Here is a 14,238-nt window from a genome sequence, read left to right as displayed (position 1 = left end):
TGAAATACATTTGGTATTTTATTAAGTAAACAAAGCAATTATCAGTGCACATTTTAAGCAGCAAAAAGAAAAGAAGCACCTCAGACTTTCATACCGTAACAAAAGTTCTGTGGAAGCTGCATTTTATTTGAAAATCCACCCATTTTTGCTAACATACATTTTAATATTTTAAACAAAAATAGAATCTGCAGAGACAATGCAGCAAGTATGCTTAATTCATGTACAGAATTGCTTTCGTATCATTGACTGTCCTTCTGAAGGCCCCACTCCACCCAGAAGTTATGATGTATTTACACAAAGCACCGATCAACAGCGCTACTTTAATTCCTCGTGAACTAAATACCCACCAGACGTATGTAAGGAAGCTACTTCCCCCTTTTTACTTTTAAAAGGTACATGATCATAAACAAGCCAAATGAAAAGGCTTTCCCCCCCCAACACACAACACCTCAATTTAATTTTTTTTACAGAAAAGAAGGAAAGTCTTAAAGTGAAAGCAATTCCTCACATTCATATTGGAAAGGCCTTATAATGTCAAATGTAAAAATAATGACATGCCAAGCACAAAGCAATAAAGTTCCTTCCCAATGCACTAATGCTGAATTAAAAATGTAGTGCTTCTTCTAGTCAGTTAACTGTTCCCTTGCAAAATCCTAGGCACAGAATTGACTATAAGGATTAATGCGTTTTACAGCTCTTCCCTAATTCCCATATATACTGAGAATTCATTAGATTCAGACCTTTAAAATATTTAGTGCTCTGTATGTCAGCTGAAAAGCATTCTGAATCAGATTCATTCTTTGTGGATAAAAATCAGACATACTGTATACATCCATACTCATTTTCATAAGGAGGTTTTTTTTGATACAATATTAATGTTAAATTGATAATCATAAATAAATACAAACAATAATACATAAGGAATGTCTACTGCAAACTGAATATATAATTTTTAAAAAAAGTTAATTTCCATTACTGCTGTGCCTACATTTGTGAGGACTGAAGAAAAGGTAACTGCAGAATTAAGAGTTAGGATTTGACCCTCCCCTGCCCAGAGTCTTGTTTCGAGTTACGGTAAAGGACACATCTCCAATCCAGACAGCATTTCCAAACACCAATATCAATTTCCAGAAGAAAGGCTTCTCTTCGTGTGTTACCAATTAAGGATATTATTAGAAGCTGAGAGTATTGACGTGTTAGTCACCAGGACAAAAATAGATCTTGGTCTTAATTCATGGCAATTCTTGGCTTTGTATTGTGTACTGATGTCTTCTTGTAGAGGTGTCCCAGCTTCCTTCATTGGTCTTCTTCATTTTACTGCATCACTTCATGGAAGAGGAGAGTTTGAGAGACTGAAGTTCATATTTTTTCCTGGAAGTGGGAGTTTACTGCTGAGCACATCTTTTTGGAAACGTTCCTTTCTCTTCCATCTAACATGGTTACATAAACTGAATCTGGAAAGATGAAAAACCCTGGGGTTAACAAGCAACAGAAGTAGAACTTCACTCTAAACCTTTTTTCTTCAAAAATTTCCATTCTTCTGATGCCCAAGCTATCCCATGATCTGAAGTTTTGAACAGAAATATTTTAAAAAAATCAGGCCCAGGAAACAACAAAAGCCACCAGGATGTTCTTCCAATGACACCAGCCTTTGGAATAGCTCTGCATTAAAAATAAAACCCACCTAGTTATCCATGAAATATTGTCACCAGCGGCACCATAACACAGACCAACACCACTATGAACTCAGGATCATTTTTCATGTTGAACCAGAGGAAGTGCACAAAGAAAAGCAGTTGTGTGAAATAAGCCTACTCTCTCTTTATACTATGAATTCTTGAATTTCTTTTTCATGTTTTCACTCATTTTACTATTTAATTTCCACCTGCCTCTGACTGGTCAAAACCAACACAACTTCTCCACTGCACCTCTGTACCAAAATGGATCCCTGGCTCATGTGAAACAAGCACCTCCTCCTGCGTGAAGGGAACTCTCTGGTCAAGCCATGGGGAAGCACATGAGCACTCTGCCAGCAGTACTCAGGGCTCTGCTGCTAACGGGTAACTGAGCATTTTCCTGATGAGATGGTAAATACCAGGTAGCACCAGTTCCTTCTCCCTAACTGCAGCACGTACCACATGAGCTGGTTCTATTTCCAATGGACTGAGGCAAAAACACTCAATCAGCCTCTAAACTGCTGAAGTTAAATACACAGTTTCCAAGTCACTTCCACAGTGCTTCTGACTCAACAAGATTTGGCTTTATTTCCTTCAGAAACAGTTCTAGCCATGTTAATAAAACTTGAATTAGAACTTTTTTGTTTCATATCACAAACACCAGCATCTCCCCAGCACAATGGACAATACCTAAGTTGTTCTACAAGAAATCCTGGAGAGAGAGCTCTGCAAAGGGATCCTTTCCTGAGGCTCTGTGAGGACTCTGACTGGAAGGGCTGGATGCTGCAGACAGCTAGTAAGAAAGACGACAGAGAAAGGGAAAGAAAAAGAAAACAAGGTCTCAGAATGACAGAATATGAAAGCTGAACGTGTAATGAAAGGACAAGGGGAGGTTAAGAGGCAAACTTGGCAGAAGTCAACTATTAAAACAAGGTGTTTGGTCATATGGAAAACAAAGCCTCTTCAATGGTTGGTGTAATGCAGAAACAAGCTGGACATGACCCTGCAGAAAGGAAATGCCAGTGGCATTTGCCAAACAAGCAGATAACCTCACACTTTCACATCAGTTTTCCTCAAAAGAAGATATAACACATTCAGCCTGGCTTCTGTGAAACAGGTTAGTCCTCTCCTTGCTTTACTGAGAAAACAACAGCCTGGCAGGGAGAGATGATGCTGGGGCCTGGCCAGAACATGGCAGTTTTCCAGATGGTTTCTCCAGAAGGAATAGCTCTCAGCATCTTTTCTTGTCATTACAGGATGCATATAAAAAGAGGCTGGATAGCAGAGAATATATAATTCTCAATTTGGGACCTAGGAGGAGAACATGGGATATATTCTATGAGTAGGAGAAAAAAGAAAAAAAAGAAAAAAAAGAAAAAAAGAAAAAAAAAAGGAAAAAAGATGAGAGTTTCAACTGCAACTGTGGCTGTTTAGGTGAGAACTGAAGACTGTGACTCATAGTCTGTACATTCATAAAAATTACATCCTACAGTCATGTACCTAAAGCACCACACCACAAACTCAGTCATATAAAGCACATAACTTAGGGGTGGGTAATACTGGCACTCCAACTAGTGCTGCTGGGAAGGACCAATAATCTGCAAGGTGTATTTGCAGGAGTATCTGCTATTTGTTGATTTATTTTTCCTTCTGTGCTAGTACTTTTCCCTTTATAAATGGTGTTTTATTAAATCCTATTGGCCCTCCCCCTGGGTAGAACATGCATGTTTTTGCAGTTAGAAATCAAAGTCAGCATGCTCCAATTTAGGTTCTTCACTGGAACAGTTTGTTCAGAACTGAGTCACTTGCACTCTGTGCCCATGGCAAAAAATACTGCATGAAGACCTTTTCCTTTGGAAATGCCAGGCACCTGCCAACCTATGCATGACAGGGCATCTGCTTATGGGAATTGCTTGCAGAAGTGCTCGGAGTGTAAATATTGACATTGCACATTTAAATTTTTCACATGAATGTCCATCTCAGAAATCACATGAGCAGAAGGACTTCCTTCAGGATCAGTACATGCTTGATCTGCATTGAAATCTTCATCTCCCGAAACCCCACTCCCAATGGGGCACTCAGATCCAGTCATCATAAATAAATTACGGAAAAATCATGAGACAGAATAGAAAATGCTTGAGAAGCAGTTTCAGGATGTCAGAATTCCCCCTCTTAAACTTGGTTCTTCCCTTTGGAAAGCCATAGGCAGACTAGGGATATGGTCCAATAGAGTCCTAACTTCAGCAAGGAATGTCTTCTGCCACTTGATTTCAAGAGACATTTGTCCTCTTTATGGCCAAATGCCTCGAAGTCACATACTAAAGCTCCTGTCAAACTGAGCTGGCAAATCTCCAACCCATATCAAGTCCAAAGTAACATGCAGTTTGAAAGCAGTGTGGAAGACTGGTAGGTTAGAGTCATTTGTGCAACATCAGCACGTAACCAGACACAGGGGAAATTTCAGGAAGCCTGTTCAGGTTAAAATGTGAGGGGAAAAACCTGACAATGCTATTACCTAGATGCCATAATTGAATTCAGACAAGACAACACCTTGCAGCAAATACACATTTTAACAAGATTCCTCTGATTATTAAAAAGGAGGCCTAAAAAAAAAAAAATTAATGGAAAGTATTTTAGACAGTTTCCTACATTGCACCACTCCAGATTACTGTTTATAAATAGATCTGAAAACCAGGACGGCTCTTAGCAGTTTCTAAAAAGAAGCATTTAAAACAATAGTGCTGGCCATCAGTTTCTCTAGTGCTGATCTAATTGGAGCTGTGGATTTAGTGCCCTTCTGTCCAGAGCTGGTGTGATGTGAAATGCACTGCACTGTGCTGCTCAGACAGCTTAGTCTCCTCCAGCACCAGCCATCACTTCTCACTGCCTCCAACAAAGACAAAGCTCCCTGGAGTCACAGTAAAGCCTACGAACCCGTCTGTAAGTGAGCATTGGGCTGATTGCCATCATTAACTACATTCTGGTTTCCCATGAAACAAGTCTGTCAGGCTGTTTTAGCATATATTTTAGGGGTAATGTGCCAAATCAAGTATCTCTAAGGTCTGCTTTCTGGCGTAAGTCTGTCCTGAACTTCATACCCTGTTCTTACACTTGCCAACAGCCCTCAAATCACCCCCCTACACCCAGCCAAAAAACAACCACAAAACATCCACCAAACCAACTTACTCATTATGACATTTACCTATTTTCCATCACCCAGGTGATCACTCCTGCTGCTTGCTGTGTACAATTGGCTGTGTTAATAACTGCAGTGTTACAATTTATATACATGTTGGCAGTAGGTGGAGTGATTTCTTTATTCTATTTTAAATCTTAAATTTTGTACTATCCATCTGCTTCCCCCTCCTTAGGGTATGTCTTTCTGGGGACAATCACACCAGAACATGTGACATGTGAAGGCACCTGGATTTGTCCTAATTGTACCGTTTTATAGTGGCCAACACAACACCATTCTTGATTTAACAGCCAAGCCCTGCTGCTGCACATTGTGACACTCAGGCCTAGTGATGGGCAGACACATTCCAGCCCCTGTGCATCAGGCAGATGTGGCTTGTCTGGAACATCAGCCATTTGCTGTACTGTATCACATCTGCCATCCCTCTGCTTGAACCACTGATTCAGCCTGCCCCTTCCTCAGACACACACACACTTCCCCCTCACCAGCTACAATGTCATCAAACAACTCCAACCATTTTCACTGTTCTGGGTAGCACACCAGGTAATAGCTTGCAGTGGGTAATGCCCACTATTTTATCATGATGAAAACTTCTTTTCTTTCTCAGGTGGGAAATACTGCAAGATAGATATTTTCAAAGAAAAATTACACACCTTTCAAAACTATGAATGCCTTGCCTTCTGCACTCAGATTTTCAAAGAAACGACTGTTCTAGTTTCATTCACAATTATTTTGTCCTTAAAAACCAAACTACCTTACTTTTGACTGCAACAATTAGGAAAAAAGTTGCTGGCATGTAACACGAACACTTGGAAAAGAAGCAAAATAGGTATGTCTAGAGATTAAAAAAAAACTTATTTATTAAGACTAATCCTTGAGAGCATCAAGTTATGAACAACAGTTTCATTTGTACAAAAACTTCACAACATTAAGATGCCTATTTTCCCAGCGTGTTCTCAACTCACTACAACTCAGCAAGAAAATTTTTGGCAACAACTTCATATCTATCATCATGCTTTTAAGTACCTTCAGCTTTCTTTACTGTAGACAACACCCAAGTTCTATCAGGAGACTGGAGGTGATATAATCTGGTGTTTTAAAAGTAAATATGAAAAACTATTTAGTTTTTGACAGTGATGACGCCAGGGACAAAACCAGTATTAGAACAATGGTGTTTACAGTGATCCATGTGGGCAGTTTGTGTTGTATGCCTTTCAGATAACCATTATTTATTCTTTAGGATTTGTTTATTAACACACATTCCTATTTCTTTTACTTTCATTTTTCTATTTCTGGCACAAGAGCATTAACTAAACTTAAACTGTGAAATATGCTCTTAGAAGAGCCTCAAGACTCAGCACACAGTAAATTCAGTGTGATAAAACTATAACTCCCCTCCATAGCTTTACATTAATAAACTCTGCTGTGTATGGGGAAGCTCTCACATGCAGCTCTTGTTAAATTTAAGATGGTTTACTCATGTCAGGCTTCTGAACACTCAATACCTTCCAGCAACACAGACTGTGTGTCTCAGGGAAAACCCTTCTTGGTCACAGCAAATGCTGACTCAACGGGTGTGTTTTCAATGAAATTAATTCTCACAGGAGCCAAACATTGTCAGATAAGAGAATAAATATAGCTCCACACACCTCACTTGTGACTAATTCCTCTTTCTCCTATTCTGACAGCCAGCTGGGATTCAACCTAGGCCACGCCCTGCAATGTCAAATGAAGCAGAAAGGCTCACTGAGCTATTCAGACCCATCTACCTGTTCATAACTGACTCAGGCAGGTAGGCAGGTGTTTTGTTTCTTAAGAATCATTTCAGTGTATTTTTTTTACGTAGAGAAAACTCCTATCCTTGAAGATCTTTTTACTTTGTCAATATTTAAAAACTTTCATAAACACTATTTGTCCTCTTGAAATGATATAAAACTCATGTGAAAAATACCAAATCATTTAAGTGACAGTAAAGGTGCAAAGCAGCTCTCAGAAGTCCAAGAAAAAGCCAGCTGAGAACTGCATTTCTAGCTAAAGACATCTAACAGCATCCCTTTCAGAAAAAGCATTTAAAAGAAGACATTTAGAAAAAATACCCTATCCACAAGGCTGTATTTTGTAGAAGACAATGGGCATACAGCCCACTGGCAGCACACAGCAGAACCTTTCTTATTAAAGGATCAGACTGAGGCACTGAAAAATGCTTGAGGCTCTTTTTAGTTCCAGCTTATTGCTGAATTCTCTTCCCTCCACAGTCTAGTCCCAAACTCTGCAACCTATAGGCTGCAAACACCAACCTATACCTAGGTGAAGTTATACACAACTGCTTTTAAACAGTCACCTATAGAGACAGAGCTCTTTATAGTAAGATCAAAATACAGGCACAATGTATTTCATTTTTCTAATAGAAGTCAGATGTACAGAGTGAACTTTGAAAAAAAAAAAACAAATATCTGGTAGGTGAGTAAAACTACACTTAATCCTGGAGCTTCAGTCTGCCAGCTAAACTTGGCTCTGCCTCTATCTGCAGTTCACAAACACAGTCTTAATGATCTCAGAATTTTCCAAAAGTAGTATGAAGGTGGTCAGGGTTATCCACCCCCTCTTTCTCCGACTTTTTAAAATGTTTTTCCTACTGTAAAAAAAGCCCCTCTCTTAAAGATGCCTACTGGGTTATAAAAGTGAGTTCAGATAGAAATTTCCCAGTGACAGACATTTGCAAAAAACAAGTAAAACAAATCACTAACAGGTATGTATTTAGCTCCAGTATTGATGCAGTCAGTTCTGAGTGGCCCTTTGGCACACTCATTCCAGTAGGTTAGGTAATCAACCTGGATACAACACATCCCGAGAAACGGGTAACCAGGGGATTTAAGGAGCACTCCATCTAAGGTGGCACAGGGAAAGGCTGGGTAGATGGGTATTGCTATTGCACATGTTCACTACACTGCAAATGCAGCCTCCTGCCAAACCATGGAGGAACACAAAACCCACTGGAAATTAGAGGGATGTGCCATGTGCCTCCCACTGTAGTGGTCAGGACCAACAACTGGGTGGTGCGTTGAGGTTCCACCAAGTCTGATTCCAATTTTTTCAAACCCATCCAATACAGCCATGGACATAAAAGGCTACACACACCCTGTTTAGCCCCTGCAAATGCTGTAATATAAGCACACACCTTGCACCCTGGGTACATTATAATCTAATACTTTTAATTGTAACAGGCTGACACATATATTGTATTATACTTATATTGAATGGTGACACATATACTTAGGAAAAAGCTGTAATAGCCAATTTCACAAAGCCATATTCTGAGGGTAAAGCAGCATGGAATATGACATTGGAGAAAAAGCTCATATTCAGCAAAGAGCACAGACATCAGCTTCTCCTATTCTTTATCACTGTCACATCCCCAGAAAAACAATGCCTGAAAAAACCTTCCCTCTTTGCTTTGGTAACCTGAACTTGCTTCTATTAACATGGATACAAGCATATAGGAAGCAAGCCTCTCATGATCCACTAGGCTTGTGCAATAATTTGCCCAACACAAATAAGAGATATTAATTATATCTATGTATAAAAGTAACATTATTTAATGTACTTTTAAAGAAACTGCCTCATTAATTCATTCCCAGCAGCAATAATTTGAATATACACACCTGTGCTCCCGGTACAGGGCCAAAGGGGTTTGGTGGTCTCATGACTGGCTGACTGTATATCAAAGTAGGCTGTGTCATTACTGGTATGCCTCCCATCTGTGATGGCTGAAAAAACCCAGACAGCATCAAATCACACACAGCATTAATACATTGCAATTATTTAAGGTGATAAAGGAAAATGGCAAACAGGTGAAAAGTTTTGCTCATATTTGAGATATGCAACCATGTGATATCTTTCTACAATATTCCGCAAATAAAGGTTACCAGAAAGGAACATTAGAGCCTTTCCAAGGAATTCTTTCAATAACAACTGAGCCCATTCAATCTCCTCCTGCAAAGACCTGAAGCACGAAAACACTTGTTAGACAAGCATTTGTGCTGGTCCTTCTGCTCCCAAACATGAGGTCTGACAGCACTTCCCTGACTGCCTCTGAAAGCACAAGCACAGTTTTGCAGACAGCAGTGCAGTGCTGACAGAGTTCAGGAGAAAACTGAAAACTGAGAGCTGTATGTGGAATTAATGTTAAGTCATTATGCAATCAGAGTCAGTGTTACCAACACTCCAGCTGAGCCAAATAATGAGTTTAATGTGTATTAATGGTCTTACAAGTCAGGTTATATTTAACACAGATGCCCATCTCTGGCACTGCTTTTGGCATTCCTTTCAGGCTTGGGTTGACAGCCAGCAGCAGTCCTACTGAAGCAATCTCTATTCCAAGCAGCTTTTCCCTGACTAATTGTGGTGGTGGTGGTACTCCTCTATCACGCCGAGCAGCTGTTTGGGCAACCACAGGGTGAACCCATTCAATAAACTGACCCTAATAAAAACACCCTATAAAAAATTGTAAGAACAACTGAGCAATTGCTAGCCCAAGAGACAGCAGCAGCCAGGGAATGCCCAGGCACAGTGCTACAGCACTAAGCAAGCTGCCTGTCCCAGCACGCTCACAACATATGGGAACATACGGGAAAAGTCTGCACTTGGAGAGGACCATCCTCAGAACTCTGATCCCCACTACTGATTTTATGAAAAGCTAAAAGGTTTCACAGCAAGGGTTGTAAATTGAGTCAACATTTCAGAGATTACTCATGGCAAATGTCCTGAGTAAAGTCCGAATGAGGCAGGGCAGATTTCAGGATGTGCTACGGAGCCCACTGGTCATTCTGCAATGGCCCATCTCACCCACCTGCTCAGATACTGCACATGTCTGAACAAGCAGCAGCAATTCAGGGTAACAGAGTTACAGCTCCTTAATCCCAGTTTCCATTTCACATTGACATTTAAACCCCACAATTAAACATAACACAACAATGTAACAAAAAAGCAAGATTACTTCTTGTACACTACATATGTTACCTTCCCCCTGCTGCTGACTCAACATAACTATGAAAATGCTGCTGGTACCATAAGGGCAAAGATGTGTAGATCAAGTTTGAATACACACTCATGTTAGTTTAATCATACTTTGATCAAGAATATGGGAGTTTGTGGATGGGTAATAGGGAATGATATGATACATGATACTCTCTCAAGAGGCCCTCAAGAACACATTTGGCCACTTCTGCAGTTCACTAACTGAGTGTATACAAGTTATAAGTCATTAAACTAATTTGGTTATATGATGAAACATTTAACTTTTTTTTTCCTTTAATCTGTGAGGCATTTAATAGAATAACTGCTTGAATTAAGTTTTCTTGCCTTTTATTCACCCAGGAAAGCTGCAGTCCATCAAAATCATACTAAAAAGAGCTAAAGCATATAATTTCAGAAATATTTTAAAATCTAAGATAAGAGCAAACATTTTCAGAGCAAAAAGCAACAAGGTCAGGTTTATGTCAAAAGCCTTGAGGCACTGGTGTGTCACTAACAGATTCAATTCTCAACCAAAACCACACCATATTGCAGTGTTGCAAACTTGCACTTTTGTAGCATTAATCATCACAGACACTTGCTCCTAACCTCAGCAGAAGGTATTTAAGGAAGGCTTCACTTCACCAAGAAACTATTTATATTGACATGATAAACTTACTTCTATGATACACTTATTTATTTCTATGCCAATAAAGATCACCAAGAACAGACACTGTATTAATTTTCATAGAATCACAGAATGGTTTGGTTGGAAGGGACCTTAAACATGATCTAGTTCCATTTTAAGAAATTTATGAATAAAACAAGTGAAGTAAGGAAGTGCAGGCTTAAATTCAGACAAAGAGCATGTAAATGGTTTGAAAACCAGAAGTTAATACTCTGGTGAGGAATAAATGAATCAGAGTTGAAATTCAGTCTTCAGAAGAATAGTTCAGAAAAACAAGAGCTACCAAACTATAAGCAATCAAACAATATATAACATCTGGCTGGTTGGAGTTGTAGGAATGCCACTCACCATCACGTAGCCCATCATTCCTGTTGGTGTTGTGGCAGGATAGGCCATTACAGGGGGTGCCTGGCGTGAGAAACAGTGGTGAACTGAGAGGAGAAGACATCTGCTGCACACTCTAAGGATCAACTGCAGCACTCAGCTTATTATGAACATAGCAAAGAATAAATAGGATTTGCAGTCTGATGTTAAGTGTACATCCTAATTATTTCAGATGGAGTGTAATACCTAAGCGAAAAGTTTCTGGCTATCGTGGCAAATCTTTAACAATGTATTTGCTTTTATCATGTTAGGTTTCTGGCTGTTTGAAGTAAACTGCAAGCACTGCTCTCTCAACATCCTATTTAGAGAACACAGTACAAGACTCAGAAAAGTTTAAGAGAAAATATTCATGAAGCAGAAGCACTTTTTTTAATCCCATGAAATACATACCTACATTTCAGTATCAAAAGTAATGGTACACATGGAGTCTTAAGAGAGAATTTGCCAGACTGAAAGAGCAAATTACCATTGCTTCTGCTAACACTTACAGGAATTCTCTTTAGCCAATATGGACACACTATGGGGATTCTCCTTGCAGGCTTTGATATAAATTAGACTCTCACAGGAATACCCAGTTTGCATTCCCTCTTCCTCACTCACTCCATTCACTAAACCTGAACATGCTAGAAGTCCTCTTAGTACTTGGCATATGCATTTATATTATCCTGATATGTTTACTGTACTTTCATGAAGGTACAGTAAAATTGCTGTCAACAGACAAAGCCTGGGTGAACTTCTGTTTTGTAAGCAGCTTGGCAATATATATGTAGAAAAGCAGCTGATAATTCTTAGAAATATAAATAAAAACAGTTCTTCATCTCTTAGCCATATTCTTTATTCTAGAGTTTATTATCCACTTTCTAAATTAGCATTACTATTACAAGGACAAAAGAGTTGGATTTTTTTTTCAGATTTTTTTTTTTTTTTTTAAACTGGTGCTTAGAGATACTCAGATAGCTTGCTGTCTATCCACTCCACCTCCTGCCAGTCTTCCCTTACAGAAAAAGACAGTAATTTTCATGCTTTTGCTGGGGGGATTTCTATTCAAGATAAACATGATAACCAGTTCTTGGTACACAGACATTACTGCTACAGAAAACAGGCAAATGATAAACCATTAATCATACTGGATGAATTAAAGCAGATAAATTGTTTCATCAAGAATAGGACATCAAGAAAGCTGCTTCTGAATTTAGTTCTAAGGTATCAGCTGCTTTTTCTTATATAGTAGAGCCAGAGCAACTCGCATTTCAATTGCCATGAGAACAGATAGAACATCTGGACAGTGTATTCGTCATATTTCATACAGTGAGCAAAACTATTCTGAAAATCACAACTTTTTTTTTGGTTTTGCTTGTGTACACACACCTACACAAACATGCTGAATAAACTTTTTGTTGAGTGCTCAAATAAGGACCTACCACCATTTAGTTACAGAGTTACCCACCCTGGAATAAAAAGAGAATGCAGGGAAAGACCAATATTACTGTTGACATAAAGAAAAATGCCCTTTGAAATGAAAGCCTGCACTCCTCAGAGAGCAAGCACAGGTTATTGCTTGCCCTCTGTAAACTATCTGCATTAATTTTCTTTTTTCTTATGAGCATTCATGACATATTGGTCTCTCCCCACTTTAAAAAAAATAATTTAAAAATCAAGATCTACCATAAATGTGGATCAAGTGCCACGTATAACAGAAGCCTGTGAGGTTTCATGCAGTTATTCAAACACAATATTTTTATCTTCATTCAGAATTCACCAAATGCATTAAAGGCAGCACAGACACACACCCCAGCTCTCTGGCAGCAGATGGTACAGTTTAAAGCGAGGAAAAATAATCTTGGTATTTCCCATGCCATCATTCAATTCAAGAGCCTGCACACCACCTATGAAGTTTGTGTATGCTAGGAAAAGCTCAACTTTTGGCACACCAAAGATTTTCAAATGAGAAATGTGTAAATAGCGAGGAGGTTATGAGATTCTGCAACAGCAGTGGTTAATATCAGCATGCCAGTCGATTGCAAAAAGGCTGTGGGTTGTTTGACTTACGTATTGTGGAAAATGCATGCCATTCTGTATTTCCCAGGGAGAACAATTACATAATGCAATAACACTGGATTAGAAGCAAATACTTACACAACAGAATATACACAGATAGCATTTTAGTTCACAAATACATTAAATGTTTACTCCAACACATTCTTGTAATTCAAGTCATTCACTGAGACAACATACCTGTGATACTGTCATTGGTATTAAGTTTGACATTGGTTTGCATAGTCCATTTATTTGGTATATGCCTTTTTCACCAAAGATTTTCAAAAGCATATTTATTTAGCAAGCAGCAGCAACTCCACAATAAATGGACCAGCAGAGGAAAACAAAGCTTTTTTTTCTCCTCACACTGTTTCTTTTTCAAGCTTTTGATTTTTGTAGAACAGTTTCATAGGAAGTGTCTCAATAGTATCTTTCAATAATAAAAGCTGTTAAACGTAATGACTTATCATCACAAGATGTAGATATAAGACATGAGTTATTAAACAGATTCAAGCACACAGGTAAACTCAAACTACTAGTCATTAATGCAGGTAAGTAGTTACAATTTCTTCAATATCTACACACCCTCCATAAGAATCCACAAACATATCTTTCTCCCAAAAAAATGTAGTGAGTTGATAGGGGACACCTGGTAGGAAAGAGGTGGTGGATCCAGGGACAAGTTCTATCTTTCCAAATCCACAATGCTGCATTACTACACTGCAGATTCAACTTCCCCCAGACAGAGTCAGATACAATTAATCCTTGGGGGCAGTTTGTTGCCTGTTCTGTCCATGTACAGGTCCCCAGGTCACTGGTGAAAGGGTGAGTAGGATTCACATGCAAAAATGTTATGTGAACATTGTGGAAACTACTTCTGTAAAGCCTTAATGTACTTAAAGTATCCCCCTACACTGCTACCCCAAAATCCTTGCCAATACTACCTGTTAAAACAGACATGAACTTGCTCATTAAAACTGATATAGATTAAAAGCAATTGCACAAACTCAGGCAGGGGAGCAGTAGTTACATACATTAAGAAAGCTGTAGCCACAGACATCTCTGCAAGTATCAGTGGGTCCAGGTCCCACCCCCAGAGCAGGCCAAATTACAGTGTAATGATGCATGACTTATAAATTCACCTGAAGGACACTTTCACACTTCTGCTTTTATAGACTGCAAAGAATTCAGAATTTTGTCATAAATTCATAAAATGGTTTGGGTTGGAAAGTACTTTGATGATC

At 39.0% G+C, this 14,238-nt stretch overlaps 1 protein-coding gene across 4 annotated transcripts in view; it reads right to left on the bottom strand.

Moving 5' to 3' along the window:
- Positions 1–14,238, bottom strand: part of PICALM (phosphatidylinositol binding clathrin assembly protein) — a 64,245-nt gene continuing 50,007 nt past the window's right edge. Inside the window, exons 17-21 of one of the 4 annotated variants that reach the window (XM_056496719.1) lie at positions 13,007–13,030; positions 10,922–10,981; positions 8,535–8,639; positions 2,367–2,469; positions 1,367–1,454 (exon numbers count right to left, since the gene is read on the bottom strand). In XM_056496719.1, the coding sequence (XP_056352694.1) occupies positions 2,377–2,469; positions 8,535–8,639; positions 10,922–10,981; positions 13,007–13,030 (282 nt within the window). In that variant the 3' untranslated portion in view covers positions 1,367–1,454; positions 2,367–2,376. Of the gene's footprint in view, positions 1,455–2,366; positions 2,470–8,534; positions 8,640–10,921; positions 10,982–13,006; positions 13,031–14,238 lie in introns of all 4 variants that reach the window. The other 3 variants (XM_056496873.1, XM_056496801.1, XM_056496958.1) reach the window with 3 other exon arrangements.

This window comes from Oenanthe melanoleuca, chromosome 1 (genome assembly GCF_029582105.1).
Source record: "Oenanthe melanoleuca isolate GR-GAL-2019-014 chromosome 1, OMel1.0, whole genome shotgun sequence".
Classification (NCBI taxonomy): domain Eukaryota; kingdom Metazoa; phylum Chordata; class Aves; order Passeriformes; family Muscicapidae; genus Oenanthe; species Oenanthe melanoleuca.
This window is presented reverse-complemented; position numbering and strand designations above follow the sequence as displayed.